Source organism: Lepidochelys kempii, chromosome 1 (genome assembly GCF_965140265.1).
Source record: "Lepidochelys kempii isolate rLepKem1 chromosome 1, rLepKem1.hap2, whole genome shotgun sequence".
In the NCBI taxonomy this organism is placed as follows: Eukaryota; Metazoa; Chordata; order Testudines; family Cheloniidae; genus Lepidochelys; species Lepidochelys kempii.
Genome location: NC_133256.1, coordinates 228,755,676 through 228,783,469, shown reverse-complemented (window position 1 = coordinate 228,783,469; position 27,794 = coordinate 228,755,676). Strand labels below are relative to the sequence as shown.

General features: G+C 43.9%; 2 protein-coding genes across 2 annotated transcripts; one reads left to right on the top strand and one right to left on the bottom strand.

Moving 5' to 3' along the window:
- Positions 1-13,163: 13,163 nt before the first annotated feature.
- On the bottom strand, positions 13,164-24,713 carry MCAT (malonyl-CoA-acyl carrier protein transacylase). Its single transcript, XM_073316951.1, has 4 exons — positions 24,112-24,713; positions 16,816-16,903; positions 15,686-15,903; positions 13,164-15,370 (listed from the first exon to the last, which is right to left on the bottom strand). The coding sequence occupies exons 1-4, from the start codon at positions 24,649-24,651 to the stop codon at positions 14,948-14,950; spliced, it is 1,269 nt and encodes a 422-aa protein (XP_073173052.1). The 5' UTR covers positions 24,652-24,713; the 3' UTR covers positions 13,164-14,947.
- On the top strand, positions 13,854-19,518 carry LOC140900174 (uncharacterized). Its single transcript, XM_073316964.1, has 2 exons — positions 13,854-18,378; positions 18,967-19,518. The coding sequence occupies exons 1-2, from the start codon at positions 17,793-17,795 to the stop codon at positions 19,485-19,487; spliced, it is 1,107 nt and encodes a 368-aa protein (XP_073173065.1). The 5' UTR covers positions 13,854-17,792; the 3' UTR covers positions 19,488-19,518.
- Positions 24,714-27,794: the final 3,081 nt, after the last annotated feature.

Below are 27,794 nucleotides of genomic sequence, written 5' to 3'. Positions count from 1 at the left end.
TCTGAAATTCCTACTCCAAATGCCAAACCATCATGCTTTGCACTTACATTACTTACTCCTTACATAAAAGGTACTCAAGATGCTTTATAAACATGGATTAACAAGATACATATCCATGATTGACTGTGTATCCAAGGACAGGATCGATCATATGTATGCATTTAGACCAAGATTTTTTTAAAAATAGGAGCCTACTTGTAGGCACTCATCTCTATATTTAATGGGGGCTGGCTGAAAGATTTCAAATGGAAATTTCTCCTGTTGGAAAATGGGGCTTCATCGACATCAAAATTTTTCCATGGCAAAAGTTGTTTAATGACCTTAAATTTTGACATGTCCAAATTAAAATTTTCTGAACTTTTTGTTCCAGAAAAAGTTTCGCTATTTCAACTTTTCATTCCTGTTCAGAAAATGTTGAAATATCGCAATTTCCCCAATGACAAAAAGTCTGTTTTTCAATCACCTCTGATAGTTCTATCTAAATAAGTGGCCAGATTCTCAAAAGTGCTGAATACTTAACTCAGAAAAATCAGGCCATTTATTTAGGCACCCAACTATGGATTTAGGAGCCCAATTCTAGGTATCCATTTAAAAAAAAAAAATCTTGGTGCTAAATTTGTAAGTGCCCTACTTGTATGCTTTGTTAGTGAAATAATTAAACAGGTTTGATAATCAGCACTGGTATGTAGTGTTTAACATCTTCAGCGTGCTTTAATCATAATTTTATAACCATTTGTTTTCCTCTTTGACAAACATGTGCTGAATACTTCTTACAGCTCTGCCACCCAAGTTGGCCATCAGCTGGCAGTCATTGGGGATGAATTTAACAGCACATACACTAGGAAGTTAGAGGACATGCTGTTTCTTCTTGCACAGGGGTAAAACATGTTATTGGATATTTTCAGTGTACAGATACTCATTAGTATTAGATTTTCATTAGCTAAATAGACTTGTCATATGCGGTATTTGATAAAGTCAGTGCACTGTAATGAATCACTTTTTTTTCTATTGCATCAACAGATAAAAAATGTACCTCTTATTTACTAGTATTAATGTACGTAGAATATCTAAAAAAGGAAGTTGTCTTGGAGTGTTCTGATTCTGGTATATTTCCAGGGGTAGGGGGGGATAAAGAGTATAATGGTGCCTAATGCAAGTTTTGTTTCCCTTAACTCAATCTGCCTCAATTCACAAGATTAAAACAAAGTATTTTTTTAAACTAGTATTTGAAATTGAGTACCACACTGGCTAGACTATCTTCAGACACATCCTTGAGCAGGAAGAGATCTGTAAGCTGCACCACCCCAAGAAGCTTATGCCTCAGGCACTCCTCAGACACAATTCTGCCTCTTTTCCCCTCTTGCTCCATGACAGGGAAGTAATTGACTGCAGCCCTTGAAAACATGTAGCACACTTGCCCCATCATGCCTGTGCAGCCACTCAGCAGGGTAATTGTTAGATTGCTCAGCTGTACGTTTTAGGGAGGAAGGATGGTCATGTGATTGAGGTGCTGGATTCTCTCCTCCGTGCCATTGCATGCTTCCTTGTGTGATCTTAAGCAAATCCCATTTTCTCTAATCTATAAAATGGAGATAGAAATACTTCCTTACCTGGGGGCATAAATACATTAAGACTGAGGTGATCAGATCCTGTGGTGAAGGGGAACAAATAAGCAGATGGAAGAAGACATGAAGTACAACAAAACCAATAACCTGGGAAGAGGGATAATAGAATTTACTATTTGTGCTAGGGACTTTCCACGGCAGAACATTGAGGGAAACCCATCCCCACCTCTTTACATATTACGGGCAGAACCTCAAGTTTAATTTGTAGAGGGTATTAGATAATACAAGTCTGGTCAGTGTGAGGGGAAAAAACAGCTTTTAATTTTATTTTCTGTTCACAGTTCTTCCTAACTTTTAAAGAATGCTGTGGTAGTTTAGATCTGTTTTAAAACAAATCATTCTTTGTTGTCCCCCCGTCCCCCCCGCTCATTTGTAAATTGAATCTCAGTTAGCAGGATAACTCTCTTATCACACTCTTGTTTTGTGTGTTAGCAGGATGGCTGTGAATGTTTTAAAAATACTCCATATGCATGTTTGGAAAAGTATTATAAAAAGTTTCAGAAGTCTTTTGAACAATGGTTGGACTAAGAGAGTTGTTCCCTGTGGAAGATGGGTAAGCTTTGTTTTATTTTTTTTTACCCTCCCAACTTTGTGTTTTGGGAAAGTGAGTAGTAACAAAAGCAGCAAGTGGAGTTTGTGACTTTGGGTCCTGTCTCCTTTGCATGCCTAACTGACTGAGATGTCAGCAAGTTAAGCATGTAATGTGACTGTGTGATTGGGCCTATTTGTTTAGCCTGTGTTCTTTGCTCAGCCTTTTACTCTGAAAATTCCCTTTGATATAGAAACAGCGCTCTCTCTTTCATATATATCCAAGTGCCTTTAAAGCACTGACTAAATCCTGAGTTTGCAACTGGATCCATGTGGGCAGATCCTTGTGCCTGTCCAGAATCCCATGGACATCGGTGATGCTCTAGAGTTTGTCTGGATTTATTAGTTTGTATAAATAAGGGACTTTTCAGTGTAAAAGGGCGCAATTACTCCTATTCTAGATGAAAGAAGTTGAACTGTTTGTTATATTTGTCTAGTATCTTGAAGAATCCTCAAGTACCTTACAAATTACATACACATCTGATAGTCAAAACTAAAACCCATGAGTCCCAGTTCTCAATCCCTTGCTCCAGCAGCTTGTCTGCTGTCTGTCTTTAATATTAAACTTACTGTTGTGTGTGCAGGTTACCTTTTCTGTGCTACTCCTTGTGATTTTTAATTAAGCTTCTGTTTTTTCCCCCTCCCTACCATGAACAGATTTCTAGGCTTCCTCTTAAGTCCATGTGCCAGAAGTTGATGCCGGCAGCCCTGTTTGTCATCTTATTTTGGTGGACTGTCAGTTATGGATTGCAGAACTAATATAAAGAGTTGCAATAGGAGGTCATTGCTGGACATGGCCATTGTACTTAACACCCAGGAGGTGGCATTTAGTTTGTTTTTTAAAGTGTTGTTAATGAAATCCCTATTATATTTAAAACCTAGGCTAGTGCTGGGTCACTGCTGTTTCATACTTTTTTAAAGAAAAATGTTTAAAATAATATGGGGTTGTTGCTGGATAACTGCCTGAACTGCTAGTTTTGAAATGTGTAAGTCTAGGTGATTAAAGAGTCTGTTTCTGTCTCCTTTATATGCAACATAAATTACCTAAAGTTTTGTGTTTTTTTTTTTTTTAAATGTTGGTTTGGGGAAGGTAGAAGGACTGCTGGTCATCCTTTAACATTTACATTGTAAAACTTATAGCAAAGATTAAAATCGTAAAGATTTTAAATTAAAATGAAAATTGTTGCTTGAAATATTTTTCCAGAGTCAACTATTTCACTTTTTCAAAATGTGGAAAAATATATCTTGTTGTACAGTGGAAGACTGTCATATTATTAAGACAGTACAAAATGTCCTAAGGTCTCAATTTGTCAGCTAAAACTAGCATGTAGAATGACAGTTCATTATAAATTAGAAAGATGAGCTAGGCTAAGGGTAAGTAACTAAATTATCTGAAACTCTGCCTCTTCATGCTAGATCCAATCATGCCTTGGATAGTCTCTTCCCAGTGAGTGTGCAAGGATTCCCTGGTAGGACAGGGAGAGGAATTAAAAGTTTTATATAGTCCAGAGCCTATGATCTTGGAGTGAAATCCTGGGTTCTATAGAGGTCAGTGGGAAAACTCTAACTGAGTTCAGTATGGCCAGGATTTTACCCTCTGAAGGATTTTACCCTGCTGCACCAAGATCCCCAAAATAAAAAATCATGTAAAGGGATTATGAAAGAATCAACTCCTGGGAATTTCTTTTGAAATATATCCTATTCTTTTGGAAGCCACAACTGTTTTGTGAGTGCAATGTATACTAAAACCAATCCAGTTTAGCAAGTTTATTTTTGTTTTCTCCTTCTTTGCAATCAGAGCACAGGTGCTATTAAGGAAATTTTACTGAAATGAATAAGGAAAAGCATACTTACGCCATGGTGGCTGTTCAAGCTTTGATCAGTCATTTGTTACTGTGGTTCACTGAAATTCTAAAATATCTGTCTTTAAAGAAAGTTTACACAGCTGGTGCAGACTAGGAAATTCAATTTGTATCAGATTTCTAAGCATACCAACTCTTCTCAGTCTGAGTCCTGCTAATGCTGTAAATTGTCTAAATTGATCTGGGATCAGTGAAATTTTGGTTCACGAACAAAATGTTCCATACTTTTTGGTTAGGAACTATTTGCTCTATCCTTGTCTTCAGTAAGAGGATTTTGCAATAGATCACAAAGAAAATATTTTAAAGTAAATACTCAGTGGAAGATGGGGAAAAAAAATCCATACTGATTGTTAGTACAGTCTATATTAGAGGAGTTCAGCCTGCAATTTGACACTGTCTTCCTAGCTGAATCATTTCAGCAATATAAAAAGAATAATGGCATTACTTCCTGCTCGCTCTGTACAACTTGCATGGTAGCTACTGTGTACACAGAAGCAGGGGAGTATAGAGGGGTAACTTGTGTTGTCTTTTTTGTGTGAAGACTGCACCTAGAGTGAATGAATTTATGGTTTTAAAACTATTCTATTACATGCGTTCTGCTGCAATCACATGAATGGAGCAACAACCACCAGAGAATTCTGTTTATCAAGTATGAACAATTAAAATTCAAAGAAATAAGGAGAATATCTAATTAAACAGCCACAAGTGGCTGTGGTCGGATTCCAAAAATCATCAGACAATGGCTGTTTTTAAGAAAAGCTTATTAGCAGCATTTTCAGGGGATTATAAACTCAGGTCATTTGGATCTTGAGTGCACCTTTTTGCATCCTGCTTGCCCTCTCCCCTGTGCGGAGGAACTGCACTGGTTTTGATTCCTGTTGTGCTTTGTGTCAGTGCAGGTGGAAGGATGGGAGTATACAACATTAGGAAGTGTCAATTCGGCATCACAGATGTAAGATTCTTACTTAAATATGAAAGTTTTCCATTATCACTGTTTTCCTACCCAGCACAGAAAAATACTAACACACACACTCTTCTTCCCCTTGTTTCATCTTCCAGTAGATGTATGATATGGAATTGCAAATACCTGTGGGCATCCTCTTGCCTGCTTTATGTAGGCAGGCTTTTTGGAATATTTACAAAATGTGTCATGTCAGCCTTATTGATGGGGACAGAATTAAGAGTGCTGATGCTGCTTGTTCTGTTTGTGGAAGTGCAGCAGTCAAAACTTCTGAGATAGTTGTCTCGAGTGGTTTGCTGTGGGCTTGACTGATTTTTGTCTGGTTTAAACCTACTTTACAGAAGATAGATATTAGACCAAAAAAGTGCTTTTCCCTCTAGTTTCTATTTCTCCCTAATTAAGCAGGAACTGCAAGAGTGCAACACACTCAAGCTGAAGACCACACTTCAGTGTTCTGTCTCAGATCAGGTTGTATATTATGTTCTTGCTCTTTGCTTCTAGCATTGGGCACATTTGCTAAGGAAGAATTTTATCATGCTTCCCCTTGATCAAGAGTATTATGTTCACGTTTAAGCCTGCAGTATAAACATACATAAACGCTCATTATGATACAAACTAATATTAAAATTTAGTATTTCAGATTCCTGGAAAACTATTCAATAGAAAAAAAGTGATAGGACTTTAGGGGGTACATCTAAGATGAGATTTGATACTATTTATGGTTTGCTTTAGAAGCACAAAAGCATACTGTGCCATGCTCTGCTCAGCTCTACCTGTCCAGTCTGCTCTTATAAGCAGCCAGGGTGTTGAAGCACACAAGAATTTTCTAGTAAGAAGAGAAACACTAGGCACAGCCACAAAGAAGACTATCATCCCAAATTTCCTCCATAACAGATGGCCTAGGACAAAGTGGAGGTGATATTTTTAACAATGATGCAGTCCACCTTTTGGAAGAAATATGGGTTTTTCAGGACTAGGAGAAATTATTTGAGCTACAATCAGGAGAGGATAGTTGCACTGTAACAAACTACACTACAGTCATTTGTCTTTCAGCTGCAATACAAAATGTTTGCTTTTAAAGTGCATTTATAGGTAGAGACTGGTGTCCTGCCTTCCCCCTCTCATTAGGAACAGTGAGGTCACATGTAATAGATCTTATTTTAGAGGTGAAGACAGCATGGAAACATCACAAAAGAGATGAGACATCAGGTAAAACTAGGTAGGACTCCTCACTTTGTTAAGATTGCAAAAATTCTAACATTACATTGACATGCCTAGTATAGCATGTAAGTCAACCTTTAGAAAACACATAGTCCCCACCTCTTGACCTATTCCAACAAATCTATTACCCGTCTAGTGATCCACTGCATATTTTACTGAATGCTTACTGAAACCATTCGTATCTAAACATTGAACTGACAGTCTACAATAGTAGAAGATAAAGTGCAGAGAGAGGCTTTGTCTGCTTTATTACAGTTAATGTTTACACATGCCAAGAGTGGAATTTATACTGAGAGGTCTGGGCAAAGAGCAATTTCAGACCACAGAAACAACTTCTTAATTTACTCCAGTAATTAGATTGTGGGCCTACTATTTTCAATTTTGCCTTTCAGACGTATTGTGCTCTTGGATTACCATTGGAATTTATTCTTTTAATCTGTATGATATTTTAATGAAGTTACATAGAAATTTAATTTCTTTAACACTGCTTTCTAAACTCTTCAAATATATCTATAATAGATTTATTCACTGTGTGGACTGAGTTTTCTCCTATTACAAGGATGTTAAGATTGAACCACTAAGAAACCAAATTCAGGAGAAGCTTGAGTTAAGGCTGTACAGTTTTGCCTCTTTAATACAGCCTGTAGTTAAATGATCAGACTACTTCCCAATTAATACAGTGTATCCCTATACATTTTTCTACAACCTTAAAGTACATATTGTACAAGCAGAGTGAATAAGGCAAGAATTCATTCTCTGCACATCTTGCATGATGTCTGCAGACTTCCACAACCAGTAACAGTTTATGGAATTGTAAGTTATATAAGAAAAAGTAAACTTGAAGATGAAGTCTTGCATATTGTACTCTTACGTACTGAAGGTTTTCCCTTTATTACTTTATTACATTTTGTCTGCTTATTTTCTTGGTCTCTCTTCTTAGATTGTAAACACTTTGGAGCCGAGACTGTCTTTTCCTTTGCATTTGCCCAGAGCTTTAAACAATGGGTTTGCACTCTTGACTGGGATCTCTAAACATTACGATATACTAGGACTGTTGATTAATCAGTTACCTCATGCAATTAACTAAAATATTGCAGTTAAAAAAAATTGTGATTAATTGCAGTTTTAATCGCACTGTTAAATAGAATACCAATTGAAATTTATTAAATATTTTGGTATTTTTCTACATTTTCAAATATTAGTTTCAATTACAATACAGAATATGAAGTGTACAGTGCTCACTTTATATTTATTAAAAGTATTTGCACTGTAAAAATGAACAAAAGAAACAGTATTTCAGTTCATCCCATACAAGTACTGTAGCGCAATCTCTATCATGAAAGCGCAACTTACAAATATGGATTTTTTTTTTTTTGGTTACGTAACTGCCCTGAAAAAACAATTTAAAACTTTAGAGCCCACAAGTCCACTCAGTCCTACTTCTTGTTCAGCCTATTGCTAAGAGGAACAGGTTTGTTTACATTTACAAGAGATAATGCTGCTCGCTTTATATTTACAATGTTACCTGAAACTGAGAACAGACATTTGCATGGCACTTTTGTAGCTGGCATTTCAAGGTATTTACATGCCAAACGCTTCCATGCTGATAACACTCATTTTAAAAAAAGTGTTAATTAAATTAGTGACTGAACTCCTTGGGGGAGAATTGTATGACTCCTGCGTTGTTTTATCCACATTCCGCCACATATTTCATGCTATAGCAGTCTCGGATGATGACCCAGCATGTTGTTAGTTTTAAGAACACTTTCACTGTAGATTTGACAAAACACAAAGAAGGTACCCATGTGAAATTTCTGAAGAAAACTACAGCACTTGACCCAAGGTTTAAGAATCTGAAGTGCCTTCCAAAGTCTGATCAGGACAGGGTGTGAAGCATGCTTTCAGAAGTCTTAAAAAAGCAACACTCTGATGCAGAAATTACAGAACTTGAACCACCAAAAAAGAAAAATCAACCTTCTGGTGGTAGCATTGAGTCAGATAATGAACATCTGTCAGTCCGCACTGCTTTGGATCATTATCGAGCAGAACCCATCATCAGCATGGACTCATCCTCTGGAATGGTCCCTTAAAGCATGAAAGGACATATGAATCTTTAGTGCATCTGGCACGTAAATATCTTGCAACGCAAGCTACAACAGTGCTAGGAGAACACCTGTTCTCACTTTCAGGTGACATTGTAAACGAGAAGCAGGCAGCATTATCTCCTGTAAATTGTAACCAAACTTGTTTGTCTGAGCGCCTGGCTGAAGTAGGACTGAGTGGACTTGTAGGCTCTAAAGTTTTACATTGCATTCAAAAATAAAAGTTTTTTTTGTATAATCTATATTTCTAAATTTAACTTTCATGATAAAGAGATTGCACTACCATACTTGTATTAGGTGAACTAAAAATTCTATTTTTTACAGTGCAAATATTATATTATAAAGTGAGCAATGTACAGTTTGTATTCTGTGTTGTAACTGAAATCAATATATTTGAAAATGTGGAAAACATCCAAAATATTTTATAAATAGTATACTATTGTTTATCATAGTTTAAAAAAAGTCATGCTTAATTGCTGGACAGCCCTACTGTAGTAAGAGGCCCTGAAACATAAACCCTTGTATCAGCCCTGGTCTGACGCCTAAAGTCTGAACCAAAGTACTTCCAGGCATTGCTAAGCAAAGCTGGACTGTGAGCCAGAGGCAGGCCCTAATTGCAGAACTTGGCAAGAAAAGGGCTCCTAGAAAGCATGCGCTAATGATACAAGTAGTAATAAGAGGAATGTGTGCCAAGATGGCACCTGGACAGCCCGATATGAGGATACTTCACAGATACAACAAGGAACAGCCAGGTGCATCCCAAAGACAGGGTCAAAAGGACAGCATGATGGACAGATCTGTTTGTTTGAACCAACATGATCAAAGGGGGAAGACAGCACCCTAATGAGGCAAGGGGCTGTACCTCAATACGTCAGTAGGGATGAGTCATCTGTCCTGCAACTGTATAAAAGTAGGTCTGGGAGCACATATCTTTGTCCAGCCTAGGGGGCAGTGGAGTGTCCCGTCACTGACTGAGCTGCGTCCATTGCCAGGGGGCACATATTTGTATAAGGTCCTGTAGAGTCTATAGGAAAATATTACTGTGCTTCATTTGACAATAAACCTGGCTGGGTGCCTTCGTATCTTACTAGAGTCTGTGGTCTTTGGGGGTTCTCTTGGGGTCTGCTGTGTCAGCTGTCTGCACAGAGCTGGGGCAGCACACAGAGGGAACACATACGCAGCTGACTTATCATCGAACCAGAGCAGAGCACCTCACTGGTAGCTACCGCCAACACCTACTATATACAAATACATATAGTGGGCAGAGTAAAGTTGAAGGTTATCCAGGAACAGGTAAACACAGCAGCCCTCCAGGAAGCAGTTTGAATTTTTTTAACTTTCAGAAACTTCAGTATCCAAAAGCCCTATACTAGAAGCACTTCCTGTGACAAGAGAAATGCTAGGACTTGCAGCAATCCAGCAGATAACTATCCAGGAATGTAACTGCTTTTAGGTCTCTTAAAGAGTAAAAGTTCTGAAGGGACAGAGCTGCTACAAAATGTTATTTAAGATCTCGGTCTTGATTTCTGACTAAATCTACTGAGTGCCTTGAATCCCCATTCTGTTTCAGGACCACAAAGAATATCAAGTACATTGTAGAGGATTCTTTGACTGTATTGGTTTCTGTGCAACTATTGCAGGAAAATAAATGCCATTACTTATTTTCTTCTCATTTTTCTAGGTTTTCCTTTTTTTTTTTTCAGGTCATAGATATCAATTTTTTGAGGGAGGGGCAAAACCCCAATCTGGCCCTCCAATCAGATAAGTTGTGCTAGCAAAAAGCATGTTTAAATTTGTTAGTAAAGTTTCAACAGTAGTGTACACTGGCCGTCTCCTATATTTGTGCAAATCTTTGTCTTGTCTCCTAGAGGCACTACTTCCCCAGACAGAGGATCTCAGGTTAAACTATATTAATTGCAGAACATCTGGTGGTACTGTCTGCTCTTAACTTTCCTCCCATTCTAAATCTCCCTCTACATAGTCTCATCTCACAAATCTAGACTAGTAGCTCTGCAGAGTAGCTCTTTTTGTGTTGCTTGGTAAAAGAGAGGGACATTATTTGCCACTTCTGCTGTATAGTTTTCCCTATTTTACCATCACATTATTTGAGGTTATCAATGAGCCATTGTGCCCATGTATCAGTTTTCCAGCAACAAAGCAAAAAGGTTTGTCTACCAGTGTTCAAAGCCACTAATAACACTGGAAATCTCAGAGTTTGGAGATAGCGCAACAGTGAACAGTTCTCCCATTACACATAAGATTGGAGGACATGTCTATGTCCATGTATTATAGTAATTTTGTTTTATGAATAGCATTTAAGATTGTAGTCTTCAGTGTGGATTAGAATTTTCATTTTGTAGCAGGAAGAGATTGTGTCTGGGGAGCTGAACCCAGGCCATTATAAACCACATGGCCTCCTTCTGGGCACCCTCATAGCCACAGGGCAACCCTGCAAGTGCCCCCCCACCACCTCGGTTTCCCTTTTGAGTTCCCAGTAACATCACACAAGCTTATCCTCTAGTCAGTTAAGTTTGTTAACAAAACATAGTGCAAGTAATTCATAACAACCTTCTTAAAACATAGTCCATATAACCCCCAGTGCACAGTCCTTAAACCCCTCCTCTTTCCAGCAGGAACCCCCCCAGTCCCTCTACCAGGAGATCATTCTCACCATACTTCAGTGTCTTCCATCATATGCAGGCTCCTTGTCCAGCCTCTTCTATCCCTCTGCAAGCCACCTGAGTCCTTCCAGCTAGAGTACAACCCTGCTCTTCCTAGTTGGAACCCCCCCAAAAACTTCTATGCTGGGAGAGGATCTTTACCAGGGAAGCATTCCTTTATTCCCTTTGGCCCTTTTGCTATTCCCATGCATCCAGCTCTCCAGTACTAGAGATGTCAGCAGTAAGTTTCCCCGCTGCTCCCCTGCGCTCTCAAGCTCTAGCTTATGGCCAGGAGGCAACTCCCACTGCTACTTCCGCTTCCAACACTCTCCAGCCCTAGCCTGGATGACACCAGCCAGCAAACCCCTTTGCTATTCTCTTTACCTTCAGCCTTCTCCCAGGACCCACTTCTGTCTCTAACAGCTGTCTTCTCCTAACTGACTCAGTCAGACTGCTTTGACACCCAACTGACCTTTTATACCCCCTGAGTTGCTGCACTACCCTCTTAATTGGCCCAACTGTGAGCACCTGGACTGAAGAAGAGCACCGAGCCCAGTTTCATTTAAGGGGCCACCTACCCTTTTACAGCCTTCAACAATTGAATAATTCTACCCTTGGAGGCAATGGGGTTTCTATCAGGAGAGCAATTGACTTTTCACTACCCTCAGCCTAACAGCTAATAGAGAGTTGGAGCATGGAACAGCCCTCATGGAAGAGGAGAAAAAAATGTCTCAGACAGTTTTTAAGAGGAACAAGTTCTCTAAGCAAGTTAGCCAGTCCATCACAAGAAATACAAGATACTGTGGAGGAGCACTGTCTTTCCCCAAGTATGCTGACAAAAACCCAAGGCCTCTCAAGAGTGGTGAAGGTGGGGATTGTGTGTTCACGCATTCATTGCTTTGTGTCGTTCTGTAACTCTCCTGTGGTAGCTATGAGTGTTGAAGGAATTTCTGTGCGAACTCTCTGTTGCTTAGTTGACACATGTCCTGAAAAATTAAACTATAAACCAGAGGATGGGGGGGGGGGGGGGGGTCAAGACTCTGGGGAAGGATCCATAAGTGACTTGGGACAGTTAGGAAGCCTCAGCAATGGTCTTGGGTTTCAGCACAGTTACATGGTGGAGTCTCCCATCCAAATAATGGGTTTCAGACAGGAAGCCTGCACCACGTGGGCCTCAGAGTCCATGAGTCAGAAACAGTGACTGGATGTTACCCAGACCCAGCCAGCTTAGATGCATGTGGGATCCAAAGTTTAGATCCAATTAATACAGCCTGGTAACCCTCTAGTACATAGACTCAGGTAGGCTGTGACTTCTGAAACACTGTTTTTAAACTCTTGCATTTTGATGGACTCAGATTAGTCACTTCACCTGCCCATGCCAGAATGGCCCTTGAAAAGCAAGATGTAGCTACAGGAAATCAAAAGACTGATACCACCACCTTGCAGTCAGACCTGAGTACTGATTCAAATCTTCCTGTTCAGGGGCTTTTAGTAGTTCTGCCTTGGAAGAAGAGATGACAATGATGTCCTTAATCTTTGCTGCAGCAGTTGCCACCTTTGGTAACAAGTCTTTTTGTCCTTCAATAACAAACAGAACTTTTTAGTCACTTCATTTGTTTGACTTCAGTGGAGAATTTCTATTCTGCCTTTAATTACAAAGGCTTGCACAGCTTTTTTAATTGATAGAAATACTCACTTGTATGGAGCTTTGCATTTTTTTAAATAAAGCGCCTCTAGATGTTTGGGCTGAATATCCAGGATGATGATTGTTTCAACAGTCTCAAATAGGTGCCATGGAAATAGCTTGGCTTCACCCTTCTCTTCTTCCCCCTAGTTCTGACTCAAGGCTGTGTCATAAGAGCCTCAGGGATAATTACCAGATGAGAATTTGTTCTTTCTTCTCCGATTTTTTTTAAACCTATGTTTTTTCCTATGGGCAGTCTGGTACCGTTTGAGGAAGATAGACACAAACATCTTGTCTTTAATAATAAGCTTCAGAGTCATATTTCCCTATGGCTGTGAGGCTAGACTGAATGAGATGCAGCATCTAAACTCAAAATAATAATCTCTTCTGTTTTTGGATTACATTTAAAACTGCTAACAGATTTGTTGTTTGAGGACTGGATTCTACAGGGGAAGATTAATTCTTAGACACAATATGCTTTATTTTAAATGAATGCTTGTTTGAAGCTGGAGATTCATTAATACATTGAGCAACAAGAAAAGAACCTGTTTCATTTAAGGGCCTAATTCATCAACCATTGGCTAGGAATGCTCCCTAGAGAACCTTGATAGGATCAGTGAGTGGCACTGCATAATCCAATATGCCTTAAGTACAACAATCACCCCATATAGTGGAATGCCATGCAGGGCTAGACGGAAAGTAGAGCCTGCCTCCTTAGTTATGGAGGCAAACAGCCACCCCATAACTTCCATGGGCACCTCCACTAGTTGGCTGAGTAGGTGGAAAGGGGGCCCAAGGCACCATTATTTCACCCACTGTTCAGAGAGAGCCTAGCCCATATACAATATAAGCTTGTAGTCGTACTGATGGGCGCAGAGGCTTCAGTGGGGCTGCTTCAGTTGTTTAACCTGAAGGGAAGGAACTGCACCTAGTATGGCATAGAGGACCAATACGATCTGCTCATCAACTTAGCACACTCCAACCCACAAGTAGAAAGGGAAGATAATTTTACTGTTGCTGTAGAAGGATCTAGCTCTCCTCCTGCACCTGAATTCCTCTCCTATTGCTGTGGCAAAAAACTCAAGATCCTCTATTCAGGGCTGTAGCAGGATGAAGTACATAGAGTATTTTCTAGCACTAACCTTCGAACACTCCTTGCGGCCCCTATTCTAAGCACAGGGGTAAGGAGAAGCTGCAAAGATTTAGTATAGCCATTTTTCTGCTTCCTTAAAAGAGGTTCAAAGGATCAGCTTGGCCCAATAACTAACTAACCGGCTGAGTTGTATGATCTAAAGAAGTGCCACAGACAGGGAACTCAAGCCTATTATTTATACCTATCTGGTGGTAGAGCATTCTGGTAAAGCTTCTGAGAGGGGTGGCACTGGCTATAAGGTGAAAAAGGTCACATCTGCCTCTGGTAACTTAGGAAAGGAAACCCTCTACAATGATCTTGAAACACAGTGAGCACAGAGGAAGGAAAACACTTCCTTCCACAGATGGACTTTGTGTAATTACTACACGGATAGCATTAATTCATGGAGGAAGAGCTTTAGAAATAATGTATTATTAATGCAACCTTAAGAAAAAACTATTTCTAATAATAATTTTCTAATTTATCTGACTCATGGAAAAAAATAAACTTTTCCTGTAGAAATAAAATTTAAAAAAAAAGAAAGAAAAAAGAGAGCATTTCAGTTATTTGTCCCACTGATTAGATACCTTATAAAACAAAACATGGTAGTGACTGAAAGTTGTTATACTCCAATAGTTTATCGAAATTAATTCTTGATCCTAATAAACAGAAGTCCAAAAAAGAAAATAATATTAAAAAGGGCCTGATTCTGCAACTAGATCCAAGCAAAAAGACCTTTGCACATGGACACAACCCTACTGACTTCAACTTAACTCCACATGGGTAAAAGGGCCTGCATATGTGGATTTGCTTGCAGGACCGGGCCCAAATCTAATAGTGAACTGGCATCTTTGTTGGCTGTCTCAGAAATGACAGGTTGAATGGCCGAACCTTAGAAGTGATCCTTCCACGTAAAGTCTGATGCATGCTGGAGCTGTAAGACAGGGAAGGAAACCTTGCATTGCAATTGTGTGTGCTGAGCTCTTCTGGGGATAAGATAAAGAGAGGACTTCAGTCTTCAGGGGTTGTCGTATCTGCCTTTCAGGAGTGATAAAATCATTTAAAATTAAGCGGGGGGCGGGGGGAGGAATCATGTGGATTTTCCTTCAGAACTACATTTCCTCTGCTTCTTCATCTTCTGAAACATCAATATGTTTATACAGCTTCCAAGCCTTTAAATTGCAGTTTCTGAGGATTGCTCCTAGCTGCTTCCCAGGCCCCACTTCATATGTATAAGGAAACTCTACTCCTTGTTTTCTTTCATATATAGCATGCATAGTCTGTTCCCACTTAACAGGTGAAACAAGCTGCTTTACTAACAAACGCTGAATGTGTTTTGAATGCATATATTTTTTGCTATCAACGTTCGAATAGACACAGATGAATGGTTTCTGAATCTCAATTGATTTTAGAACTTCAGCCAAAGGCTCTGTTGCTGGTTCCATGAGTCTTGTGTGAAAAGCACCACTGACTGGAAGCATTTTTGTTCGCTTAAAATAATATTTTCGGGAATTCTCCTGCAAGAATTCCAAAGCCTATAAGAAAAAGAAAAAGCCCTGATTAATATCACTTTGCCCTGAATTCTGTAAAGTAAATAATCTGATTTGTCTGTCTTTCAAAAACACATACTAAATTTATCCTCCCCCAGGGACCTAAATCATGCAGTTCAGAGAAAAGTACTACTTGACCACAACATACAATTGGACATGGACTGCAGAAACCCAAACCATATACTTTGTTGACATATTCACATTGGCCAAAGTTGTGCCAATATTGTTCATCTTCCTACAGATCTATAGGATGGTAAACTATTATTAAAATGTGTTTACATGTTTATTTTGAAGTAATACCTGCAAATGGCCTGCAATGACTCTGCTATCTGGAAACAGGTAATTTGAAACTTCACACACAGGATTTTCTATACCCAATGATTTACAGTGTTCACGAGCTTCGAAGCAGGCAAAGTTGTAATTTGACTCACGTTGACCAATAACTGATAGCATCCCACTTGGGACAGCTTCTGAGGCCTTTTGCATAGCTTCAGCACGCACTTTCACTGCGTACAAGGCTAGAGAGAGAACAAAAATTCTAAATAAGCATAAACTTCAGAAAAAAATGGTTAAGTTCATTAAAATGTTATACTGTAGACAATTAGCAACCTTTCAAAAAAGAACATTAATATAAATTGTGTTTATCCCTCTCATATACACCTCTTTCCTTTACAGAAGTCCAACAGTGAATGCTTCACAATATTTAATTCAAAATAGTTACATATAATTTACATTTCTCAGTGTTTAGAGTCAGTAATCACATGTTCTCCTAAAAATGTGTAGCTTAGCATTTCTAAATTTGCTGAAAGCAAGTTTAAGGCAAAAACTAAAACATTTAACATTGTACTTACAAAATTTTAATTTTCACAAGATATTAAAAATTTTATAAAAATATTAATATAATCCTCTTGTAATGTATTAAATTACAAGTTTCCTAGGCTTATAGTAAATTTAGTTTATTTATAACCAATTATAATCCTCATCAATAATAAATCTAGGAAACTTTTTTTTAGTGTCAACGTCTTAACAGTCTGTCACACAGTGAAACAATTTCTGTATGCTACAACCCAAGTATCTAAAATAGCTATTTAAGCTAGCTTTAAAGTAGGGACTGATTCTGTTCTCACAACTTCATTCCAACTGAGAAAAATGTTTCCTCCACATGCAATAAACTGCAGGATCAGGCTTAAAATATGTTTCTTTTATGACTATGCGTATATAATATGTAATTGTTTTTATTTAAATGTGAAATACTGTATTAAGTGGCTTAAGCAGAAACTGAATTTAGAAATGTATATTCGGAAGGAAAGGAGGTGAAGCAGCAAGGAAAAGTTGTCATAGAGGGGTGTTTTGGAAGAGTTGTATGTGAGTGGAGGGGAAACCACTTTGAAATATGATTCCTAATATATTAGAAATATTCCTTTAAGTACCTTCTGTATAATCTAAGGCTCCAGCAAACACTAGGGCTGCAAACTCTCCAACACTGAACCCAGCGGCTGCAACACAGCTCTCAATGACCTGAAATAATAAAACAACAAATTAGACCATATCAAGATATCCTGAGAAAAACCAAAGCCCAAAATTTCAGAAGCAACCATGTCATTTTTGGATGCCCAACTTTGAACACCTTGCGCTGGTTTTCCAAGGTACTAAGCACATACAGTTCCCATGGACTTCAACTGGAGTGGAGGTCACTCAGCATTAGTAACAGGCACATCATGTTTTGAGTTGGACACTCAAAAAGAGAGACACCTAAAATGAGGTGTCACTTCGGAACATTTAGGCTTACACATGCAGGGCGAGCTCATGGTGACACGATGGACCTGAATGAATGTCTCACAGAGAGGTCCTCGTCAGTGCCGGATTTACATCTTCGGCGCCCCTAGGCACAGCATCTTCACCTCCTCCCCCCCACTTCCCCGCTACAGCTGACCTTTCTGTTGCACACAGTTTGAGAGAAGTAAAAAGAAAAGGAGTACTACTGCATGCATCCGATGAAGTGTGCTGTAGCTGACGAAAGCTTATGCTCAAATATATTTGTTAGTCTCTAAGCCCTGGTCTACACTAGGACGTTAGGTCGAATTTAGCAGCGTTAAATCGATGTAAACCTGCACCCGTCCACACATTGAAGCCCTTTATTTCAACTTAAAGGGCTCTTAAAATCGATTTCCTTACTCCACCCCTGACAAGTGGATTAGCGCTTAAATCGACGTTGCCGGCTCGAATTTGGGGTACTGTGGACAGAATTCGATGGTATTGGCCTCCGGGAGCTATCCCAGAGTGCTCCATTATGACCGCTCTGGACAGCACTCTCAACTCAGATGCACTGGCCAGGTAGACAGGAAAAGAACCGCGAACTTTTGAATCTCATTTCCTGTTTGGCCAGCGTGGCAAGCTGCAGGTGACCATGCAGAGCTCATCAGCACAGGTGACCATGATGGAGTCCCAGAATCGCAAAAGAGCTCCAGCATGGACCGAACGGGAGGTACGGGATCTGATCGCTGTTTGGGGAGAGGAATCCGTGCTATCAGAACTCCGTTCCAGTTTTCGAAATGCCAAAACCTTTGTGAAAATCTCCCAGGGCATGAAGGACAGAGGCCATATCAGGGACCCGAAGCAGTGCCGCGTGAAACTGAAGGAGCTGAGGCAAGCCTACCAGAAAACCAGAGAGGCGAACAGCCGCTCTGGGTCAGAGCCCCAAACATGCCGCTTCTATGATGAGCTGCATGCCATTTTAGGGGGTTCAGCCACCACTACCCCAGCCGTGTTGTTTGACTCCTTCAATGGAGATGGAGGCAATACGGAAGCAGGTTTTGGGGATGAAGAAGAAGATGATGAGGAGGAGGAGGTTGTAGATAGCTCACAGCAAGCAAGCGGAGAAACCGGTTTTCCCGACAGCCAGGAACTGTTTCTCACCCTAGACCTGGAGCCTGTACCCCCCGAACCCACCCAAGGCTACCTCCTGGACCCAGCAGGCGGAAAAGGGACCTCTGGTGAGTGTACCTTTTAAAATATTATACATGGTTTAAAAGCAAGCATGTGAAAGGATTACTTTGCCCTGGCATTTGCGGTTCTCCTAGATGTAGTCCTAAAGCCTTTGCAAAAGGTTTCTGGGGAGGGCAGCCTTATTGCGTCCTTCATGGTAGGACACTTTACCACTCCAGGCCAGTAACACGTACTCGGGAATCATTGTAGAACAAAGCATTGCAGTGTATGTTTGCTGGCATTCAAACAAAATCCGTTCTTTATCTCTCTGTGTTATCCTCAGGAGAGTGAAATATAATTCATGGTCACCTGGTTGAAATAGAGTGCTTTTCTTCAGGGGACACTCAGAGGAACCCATTCCTGCTGGGCTGTTTGCCTGTGGCTAAACAGAAATGTTCCCCGCTGTTAGCCACAGGGAGGGGGGAAGGTTGAGGGGGTAGTCACGCGGTGGGAGGAGGCAAAATGCGACCTTGTAACGAAAGCACATGTGCTATGTATGTAATGTTAACAGCAAGGTTTACCCTGAAAGAGTGTAGCCACTGTTTTATAAAATGTGTCTTTTTAAATACCGCTGTCCCTTTTTTTTTCTCCACCAGCTGCATGTGTTTCAATGATCACAGGATCTTCTCCTTCCCAGAGGCTAGTGAAGCTTAGAAAGAAAAAAAAACACACTCGCGATGAAATGTTCTCCGAGCTCATGCTGTCCTCCCACACTGACAGAGCACAGACGAATGCGTGGAGGCAAATAATGTCAGAGTGCAGGAAAGCACAAAAAGACCGGGAGGAGAGGTGGCGGGCTGAAGAGAGTAAGTGGCGGGCTGAAGAGAGGGCTGAAGCTCAAATGTGGCGGCAGCGTGACGAGAGGAGGCAGGATTCAATGCTGAGGCTGCTGCAGGACCAAACCAGTATGCTCCAGTGTATGGTTGAGCTGCAGCAAAGGCAGCTGGAGCACAGACTGCCACTGCTGCCCCTCTGTAACCAACCGCCCTCCTCCCCAAGTTCCATAGCCTCCACACCCAGACGCCCAAGAACGCGGTGGGGGGGCCTCCGGCCAACCAGCCACTCCACCACAGAGGATTGCCCAAAAAAAAGAAGGCTGTCATTCAATAAATTTTAAAGTTGTAAACTTTTAAAGTGCTGTGCTTAAAGTGCTGTGTGGCATTTTCCTTCCCTCCTCCACTACCCCTCCTGGGCTACCTTGGTAGTCATCCCCCTATTTGTGTGATGAATGAATAAAGAATGCATGAATGTGAAGCAACAATGACTTTATTGCCTCTGCAAGCAGTGATTGAAGGGAGGAGGGGCGGGTGGTTAGCTTACAGGGAAGTAGAGTGAACCAAGGGGCGGGGGGTTTCATCAAGGAGAAACAAACAGAACTTTCACACCGTAGCCTGGCCAGTCATGAAACTGGTTTTCAAAGCTTCTCTGATGCGTACCGCGCCCTCCTGTGCTCTTCTAACCGCCCTGGTGTCTGGCTGCGCGTAACCAGCAGCCAGGCGATTTGCCTCAACCTCCCACCCCACCATAAACGTCTCCCCCTTACTCTCACAGATATTGTGGAGCACACAGCAAGCAGTAATAACAGTGAGAATATTGGTTTCGCTGAGGTCTAAGCGAGTCAGTGAACTGCGCCAGCGCGCCTTTAAACGTCCAAATGCACATTCTACCACCATTCTGCACTTGCTCAGCCTGTAGTTGAACAGCTCCTGACTACTGTCCAGGCTGCCTGTGTACGGCTTCATGAGCCATGGCATTAAGGGGTAGGCTGGGTCCCCAAGGATACATATAGGCATTTCAACATCCCCAACAGTTATTTTCTGGTCTGGGAATAAAGTCCCTTCCTGCAGCTTTTGAAACAGACCAGAGTTCCTGAAGATGCGAGCATCATGCACCTTTCCCGGCCATCCCACATTGATGTTGGTGAAACGTCCCTTGTGATCCACCAGAGCTTGCAGCACTATCGAAAAGTACCCCTTGCGGTTTATGTACTCGGCGGCTTGGTGCTCCGGTGCCAAGATAGGGATATGGGTTCCGTCTATAGCCCCACCACAGTTAGGGAACCCCATTGCAGCAAAGCCATCCACTATGACCTGCACATTTCCCAGGGTCACTACCCTTGATATCAGCAGATCTTTGATTGCGTGGGCTACTTGCATCACAGCAGCCCCCACAGTAGATTTGCCCACTCCAAATTGATTCCCAACTGACCGGTAGCTGTCTGGCGTTGCAAGCTTCCACAGGGCTATCGCCACTCGCTTCTCAACTGTGAGGGCTGCTCTCATCTTGGTATTCATGCCCCTCAGGGCAGGGGAAAGCAAGTCACAAAGTTCCATGAAAGTGCCCTTACGCATGCGAAAGTTTCGCAGCCACTGGGAATCGTCCCAGACCTGCAACACTATGCGGTCCCACCAGTCTGTGCTTGTTTCCCGAGCCCAGAATCGGCGTTCCACAGCATGAACCTGCCCCATTAGCACCATGATGCATGCATTGGCAGGGCCCATGCTTTCAGAGAAATCTGTGTCCATGTCCTGATCACTCACGTGACCGCGCTGACGTCGCCTCCTCGCCCGGTATCGCTTTGCCAGGTTCTGGTGCTGCATATACTGCTGGATAATGCGTGTGGTGTTTAATGTGCTCCTAATTGCCAAAGTGAGCTGAGCGGCCTCCATGCTTGCCTTGGTATGGCGTCCGCACAGAAAAAAGGCGCAGAACGATTGTCTGCCGTTGCTCTGACGGAGGGAGGGGCGACTGACGACACGGCTTTCAGGGTTGGCTTCAGGGAGCTAAAATCAACAAAGTGGGTGTCTTTACATCAAGGAGTATTTCAGGCAGGACTTCACGGAGGGTTCCAATAAGTAATGGTGGACCTAAGTTATCATTCTTATTGGAACAAGGAGGTTAGCCTGGCCTCTGATTGATACATGGCTAGATTTACCTCGCTGCACCTTCTCTGTGAGTGACTGCAGTGTGACCTAGAGGAATGGGTCCCCTAGACAGGGGAGGAGGCAAATGAGTACAAAACAAATCTGGTCTCTTTCTTGTTTTGACCCACTCCATCTATCTTTTACATCTTTGGCTGGCAGCAGACGGTGCAGAAGGACTGCATGCCATCCACATCTCATGGCTGCTCGGCAGAAGATGGTACAGTACGACTGCTAGCAGTCCGTATCGCCTGCCCGCTCACCATAAGACGGTTCAATAGGACTGACTGCAGGACTAAAGAGAATGACCTGGTCAAGTCACTCCAAATTTAGTCCCTGCGCTCATGTCTGCCCAGGCGCTCCTGATCGACCTCACAGAGGCGACCAGGAGCACCTCGGACATGACAATGACGGCTACCAGTCGTACTGTACCGTCTGCTGCCACAAGGCAAGGGGTTGCTGCTACTGTGTAGCAATGCCGTACCGCGTCTGCCAGCACCCAGGAGACATAGGGTGACGGTTACCTAAGCGGGCTCCATGCTTGCAGTGGTATGGCGCCTGCACAGGTAACTCAGGAAAAAAGGCGTGAAATGATTGTCTGCCCTTGCTTTCATGGAGGAAGGGAGGGAACGGGGGCCTGACGATATGTACCCAGAACCACCCGCGACAATGTTTTAGCCCCATCAGGCATTGGGATCTCAACCCAGAATTCCAATGGGCAGCGGAGACTGCGGGAACTGTGGGATAGCTACCCACAGTGCAACGCTCCGGAAGTCGACTCTAGCCTCGGTACTGTGGAAGCGCTCCGCCGAGTTAATGCACTTAATGCACTTAGAGCATTTTCTGTGGGGACACACACACTCGAATATATAAAACCGATTTCTAAAAAACCGACTTCTATAAATTCGACCTTATTCCGTAGTGTAGACATACCCTAAGGTGCCAAAAGTACTCCTTTTTTTTTTGCGGATACAGACTAACATGGCTGCTACTCTGAAACCTTAGAGAAGTAAGGTGCCACTAGAACACCGGCAGGCCAAGAGTCTCCCACAATCAGCCTCCATCTCCAAGAGGCTATTGAAACCAATCCAGGAGATTTAAATAGGCCACTAAAAGTCTGGCAGTGCAATGGGGCTAAGGCAGGCTCCCTACTTACTCTGACTCCACATGGCTCCCGGAAGCGATAGGCACGTTGCTCTGGCTCCTAGGTGCAGGGGCGGCCAGGAGGTCTCTGTGCGCTGCCTAGGGCTGCCAGGTGTCCGGTTTTCAACGGGAATGCCCAGTCAAAAAGTGACCCTGGTGGCTCCTGTCAGCACCGCCAACTGGACCGTTAAAAGTCCAATTGGTAGCACTGCAGGGCTAAGGCAGGCTACCTGTCCTGGCACTGCGCTGCGTCCCGGAAGTGGCCAGCAGGTCCAGCTCCTAGGAAGGGGAACCAGGAAGCTCTGTGTGCTGCCCCCGCCCCGAGCAATGGCTCTGCACTCCCATTGGCCGGGAACTGTGGCCAGGGGGAGGCAGTGCCTACAGGCAAGAGAGTCTCCTAGCCCCCTGGCCTAGCTGGCTGCTTCCAGGGCGCAGCATGGAGCCAGGAGAGGCAGGGAGCCTGCCTTCGCCCTGCTGTCTGGGAGCCACCCGAGGTAAGCCTGCACCCCAACTCTGAGCCCCCCTCCAACCCAGAGCCCTCTCCTGCACCCCAACCCCCTAGCTCAACCCACAGTCCCCTCCCACATTCCAAATCCCTGACCCCCCCAGCCTGGAGCCCCCACCTGTACCCCAAACCCCTCATCCCCAGCTCCACCCCAGAGACCACACTCCCAGCCAGAGCCCTCACCCTCTCCCGCACCTCAACTCCCTGCCCCAGCCAGGAGCCCCCTCCCACACCCTGAACTGCTCATTTCTGGCCCCAACCCAGAGCCTGCATCCCCGTTAGAGCCCTCACCCCATCCCGCACCCCAACCCAGTGAAAGTGAGTGAGGGTGGGGGACAGCGAGCCACAGAGGGAGGGGAAACGTAGTGAGCCGGCAGCAGGATCTTGGGGAAGGGGCAAAGGAGTGGGGCCTTGGGGAAGGGGCAGGCCTAGAGTGTTTGGTTTTGTGTGATTAGAAAGTTGGTGTACCGAGCTCCGACTCCATAGCTCCCATTGGCCGGGAACCACAGCCAATGGGAGCTGCGAGGGCGGTGCCTGCAGGCAGGGGCAGTGCGCAGAGCCATATGCCAACCCTGAACCTAGGAGCTGGACATGCCAATCGCTTCCGGGAGCCACCTGAGGTAAGCCCTGCCCGGCTGGAGCCTGAACCCCTCATCCCCTCCTGCACCCCAGCCCTGAGCCCCCTCCTGCACCCAAACTCCCTCCCAGAGCAGCCTGTACCTCCTCCCGCAGCCTGATGAAAGGAAGGGCGAGTGACAGAGGGAGGGGAGATGGAGTGAGCAGGGGCGAGGCCAGGGTGTTTGGGTTTGTGGGATTAGAGACCCTTGGCAACCCTAAGCATCGCAGCCCCTACTCGGGTGACCCCAGGTAATAAGTGTGAGAAATCTGGACGGGGGGGGGTTAATTGGCACCTATATAAGAAAGAGCCCCCAGTATCGGGACCGTCCCTGTAAAAATCAGGACATCTGGTCACCCTGCCCTAGGCATGATGTGCCTAACTAGAAAGCTGGCCCTGGTCCACCCCACAGGGGTGCACACCCTGGCGGCGGATACCTCCGCCCAGAGAGCGCGGTGCGGGACGCCAGGGCGTCGAGCCCGCACCGGACCGCGGGCCGGGGCACGCCCCAGTCGAGGAGGGCAGCCCGGGGCTGGGCGCCCCCCCGGCCACTCACACTGGGCTGCTGGTGGTTGAGCTTCTCGACGGCGGCCAGGGAGGCGACGAAGAGGGCAGGCTGGCAGTGCAGGGTGCGGTCCAGCTCGGCCGGCGGCCCCCGCAGGCAGAGCGAGAGCAGGTCGTAGCCCAGCACCTTCTCGGCCACCCGGAACATGTCCCTGACGTTGGGGTAGCGCAGGAGCCCCCGGCCCATCCCCACGAACTGGCTGCCCTGGCCGGGGAAGAGCAGCACCGTGCCCTCCTGGGGGGGGGGCCGCCGCCGCCGCCGCCGCGCCGGCTCCTCCTCGCCCGCCACCGAGCTCTGCAGCAGCTCGCTCAGCTTCCCGGCTCGGCCCCCGCCGGGCCACGAGCTGCCCCCGCGCCCGGGGGCTCCGGGGAGGGCGGCGCGCGCTCGGCAGCCGCTCAGCCGCCGCCCCGCCGCGGCCCAGCTGCCCATCGCCGGTCCGGCGAGGGAGGCGAAGCCCCGTCCGGCCCACACCGAAGCCCGCGTTACTACGGCAACCGGACTCAGCCCTGCGCGGCTTTGGCGGCCCCACATGGAGCTCCGGGCGCGCGCCTGAGGCCGGGGGGAAAAGGCTTCCCCGCGCCGGGAAAGAGGAGGCGAGAGAAAGGTTCCGCCCAACTAAAAAGTCCCCCCCCCGTACTCTCTACCCACCGGAGAGCCCCACCGCACACACCGGGAGCAGCCCCTTCCCCCTGTCAAAGGCCACCCCACCCGCACCTCTCCATAACCACACCAGGGCCTGCCTTACGCTCAGTCCCACCTCCTCATTAGTCCCTTCCGCCCGACTTTTCGCTCCTAACAACCAGTGCTTTGCGGGGGGAGGAGTCACAACTCCTGGATCCGGCAATAAAATAACGTAGCAATGGAGCTGAGGGGTGCACTGTGAGCTCTGCCTCACCAAAGTCGTGCTCCCAAATTATAACAGCCCTGTCACTTTTTTCAGGCCACTTTTAAGCACTGTCTGTAACACCACAGGGGCTACCCACTTCCTACACTGAGGGCTGGCCTTGAGCTTAGCTCATGCTCAAATAAATTGGTTAGTCTCTAAGGTGCCACAAGTACTCCTTTTCTTTTTGCGAATACAGACTAACACGGCTGCTACTCTGAAACCTGCTCTTAAACTGTTCCTGTAAATTATTTATTGGAGCAACCTGTTTACCAAGTAACTGCAGAACCTTTACAACATGATTTATTAAAATTCACACTCAGGCTTCAGGCCAGGATGCAACACAGAGAGAGCCCTGTTGGAGGGGTTGCACAGTCTTGTTTTGGACAGAAACCACCACACCACGCTTATAGGGCTTGAGGTCACTGAGTGGCTCTCAGTACTATTGACCACCAAGTGCCAATAGCATGCTATTAAGATGTCTAAGGAGTAAATGGGGTTGCACTTTGTCTGGATCCACTTCTTCCTCTCAGATGGACAGAAAAATGGATTGTAACTGTAACCCTTAACTCAGCTTAATGTAACAGTTTAGGCAAATCTTTTAGTTGGGTTCTGTACCAAAGACATTTACAAATTCAAACAGGCCTACAAAGAGGTACATGGTTGCATACCCCATAACCTAAGGGTTCAAGTAAGCAGACAAACTAAACAGCAAAGAGATCAGATGGAATATGTTACTTTCAATGGGGGGGCTGTTCTAATATATTTGATATTTTTTATCCTGAGAAGAAAATGTAGCTGGAATTATATTCAAATAATTGATAGTCATTACTGAAAATGAAAGCTGAAGAGAGCTACTGTTTTGATCTTCATAATCCTCTGGGATATTCCTATTGTTGATAGGAAATGCAAGGTAGTTTCTTTTTCTTTCCCAGGTATTTATTACATAACCCTTAGGTGTTGTGCCCTTAATATTGGAGGGATTGGATTAGTTTTTTATTGGTGAACTAATGGTTTTCTTTTTTTATGTCTCCTAGGATACAGAGATAGAAGCAGGCAGGATCCCTTTCAGGTGGGCCAGCTAGTCTCCCTCAGCTCCCTCTTCCCTTAATTGATAAATGGGACTGTGGGGAAGGTACTGGATCCTGAGGGAGCAGGTATCATCCACTAGGTGCTGGAACACCACAAGTGTTATACCAGTAAAATAAAAAACATCAGGATCTTTTGTGAATACAAAAAGAATCATAGTAGGCAGTCAGTTATAGCTATAACATTTCATTCAGTTTCACATTCATTCACACATTCGTTCATACACACACATAGGTTCTGCAGCTGCTGTATAGTTACCAGTCCGGAATGTAGCTTGAGTTCGTGGCTTGGGTTTGTAGTTTGTGGCAGCTAACTGGCCAGGAAAGCGGGGCACAAGGAAGAGCGGGGTCTCTGTTGGGCATGCACCGATGCCTTTCCATGTTAGCAGCAGAATGTTACTCTTCAAAGTCTTCCATCTGACCCTCCTTTTTGTAGGCTTTCGTTTGAATCCAGAGTCTATAGGTTACGCTGCCTCTGGGTCCGGTGTGATTGATCACCCTTCAATTGCAGGCATGACTTTCAGCCTAGGACCTGGCTTTGATGTTTCTTCAATTGTACTTTTGTTCTTTTCTTTTGAGGGTGGACTTCTCTTACTTTGTCAGGGCTGTTGTCTGCATCTTCAGCCGTTGGGTGTTTACACTTTATTTCATCAGGACAGGCTGGGGCTGGAGGTTGATTCCATCATCCATACATCCTCATTCACACATCTAAACTAAACTAATAAGATTACAGCAGGGTTTTGCAAAAATGAAGGTTGCAGCAAGCTTTTACAAAATGAAGTGAGCATTTTAAAATGGAATTTGGGACAAGTTAAAATGGAGTTTGAGTTACAATATGGATAAGTGTAAGGAATGACAAACAGTGAGCAGAAGTTACAATGTTGAAACAGTGTAAGTTTCAGTGATTTAAGCAGCAATTGGATTGAAAGTGAAACTCAATTAGCCAGTTATTGGGGTAATCAGTTTTATGAATGAATGTTGTTTCATTCATAAAGCTTTGCTTATGAAGTTATATTAATAAAGTGAACAATTAAAAACAATTTCATTGATGAGTTCTACACAAGGAGATAAGTTGAGATTTACGGGGGGAGGGAGGGTTTGCACATACAAAAGCACTTGTAACGTGCTATAAGTACCATTACAAGTACAGTAGATCCAAAAAAGTTTTCTACCCACTGTAGACTGCACTGGTTCAGTTAGAACCATTTTTGTGCTACTCTAGACTGAAGTGATCCTCCATGTGCAGGTGCATGATACTACTGCCCATCCCTTAGTGACAGCTCAGTGCACACCTCCCATACCATTTCCACACAGACCCAGCAGAAGTCCAGGTTGTACTTGGCTGGTCTTGGCTCAGACTGGCACCCTTCCCTTACATGAATAAAGACCCAGCATATCCTATTAAAAGTAAAACTTGTATATTTTTATTATTTCGACTTTTTTAAAAACTTGGTTTTAAAATAAATTTTCTCCCCATTTTTTTAAACCACCAGGTCTCCTTCTGAAATACGAAATGAAGAGAGGAGAGAACTAGGTCTGGAATAGTAGAAGAGCTACTGCTGCAATCTTCAGCCACAGCAGTCGCTGGAGGGAGTGCTGGGTGTGGACAAGCTGGACCCTTTTACCCTGGATAGCGTGGGCACCTTAAACTATTTCAGAACCAAAGGGGCTCAGTAACTTAGACCATTTAACCTTGGAGCTGT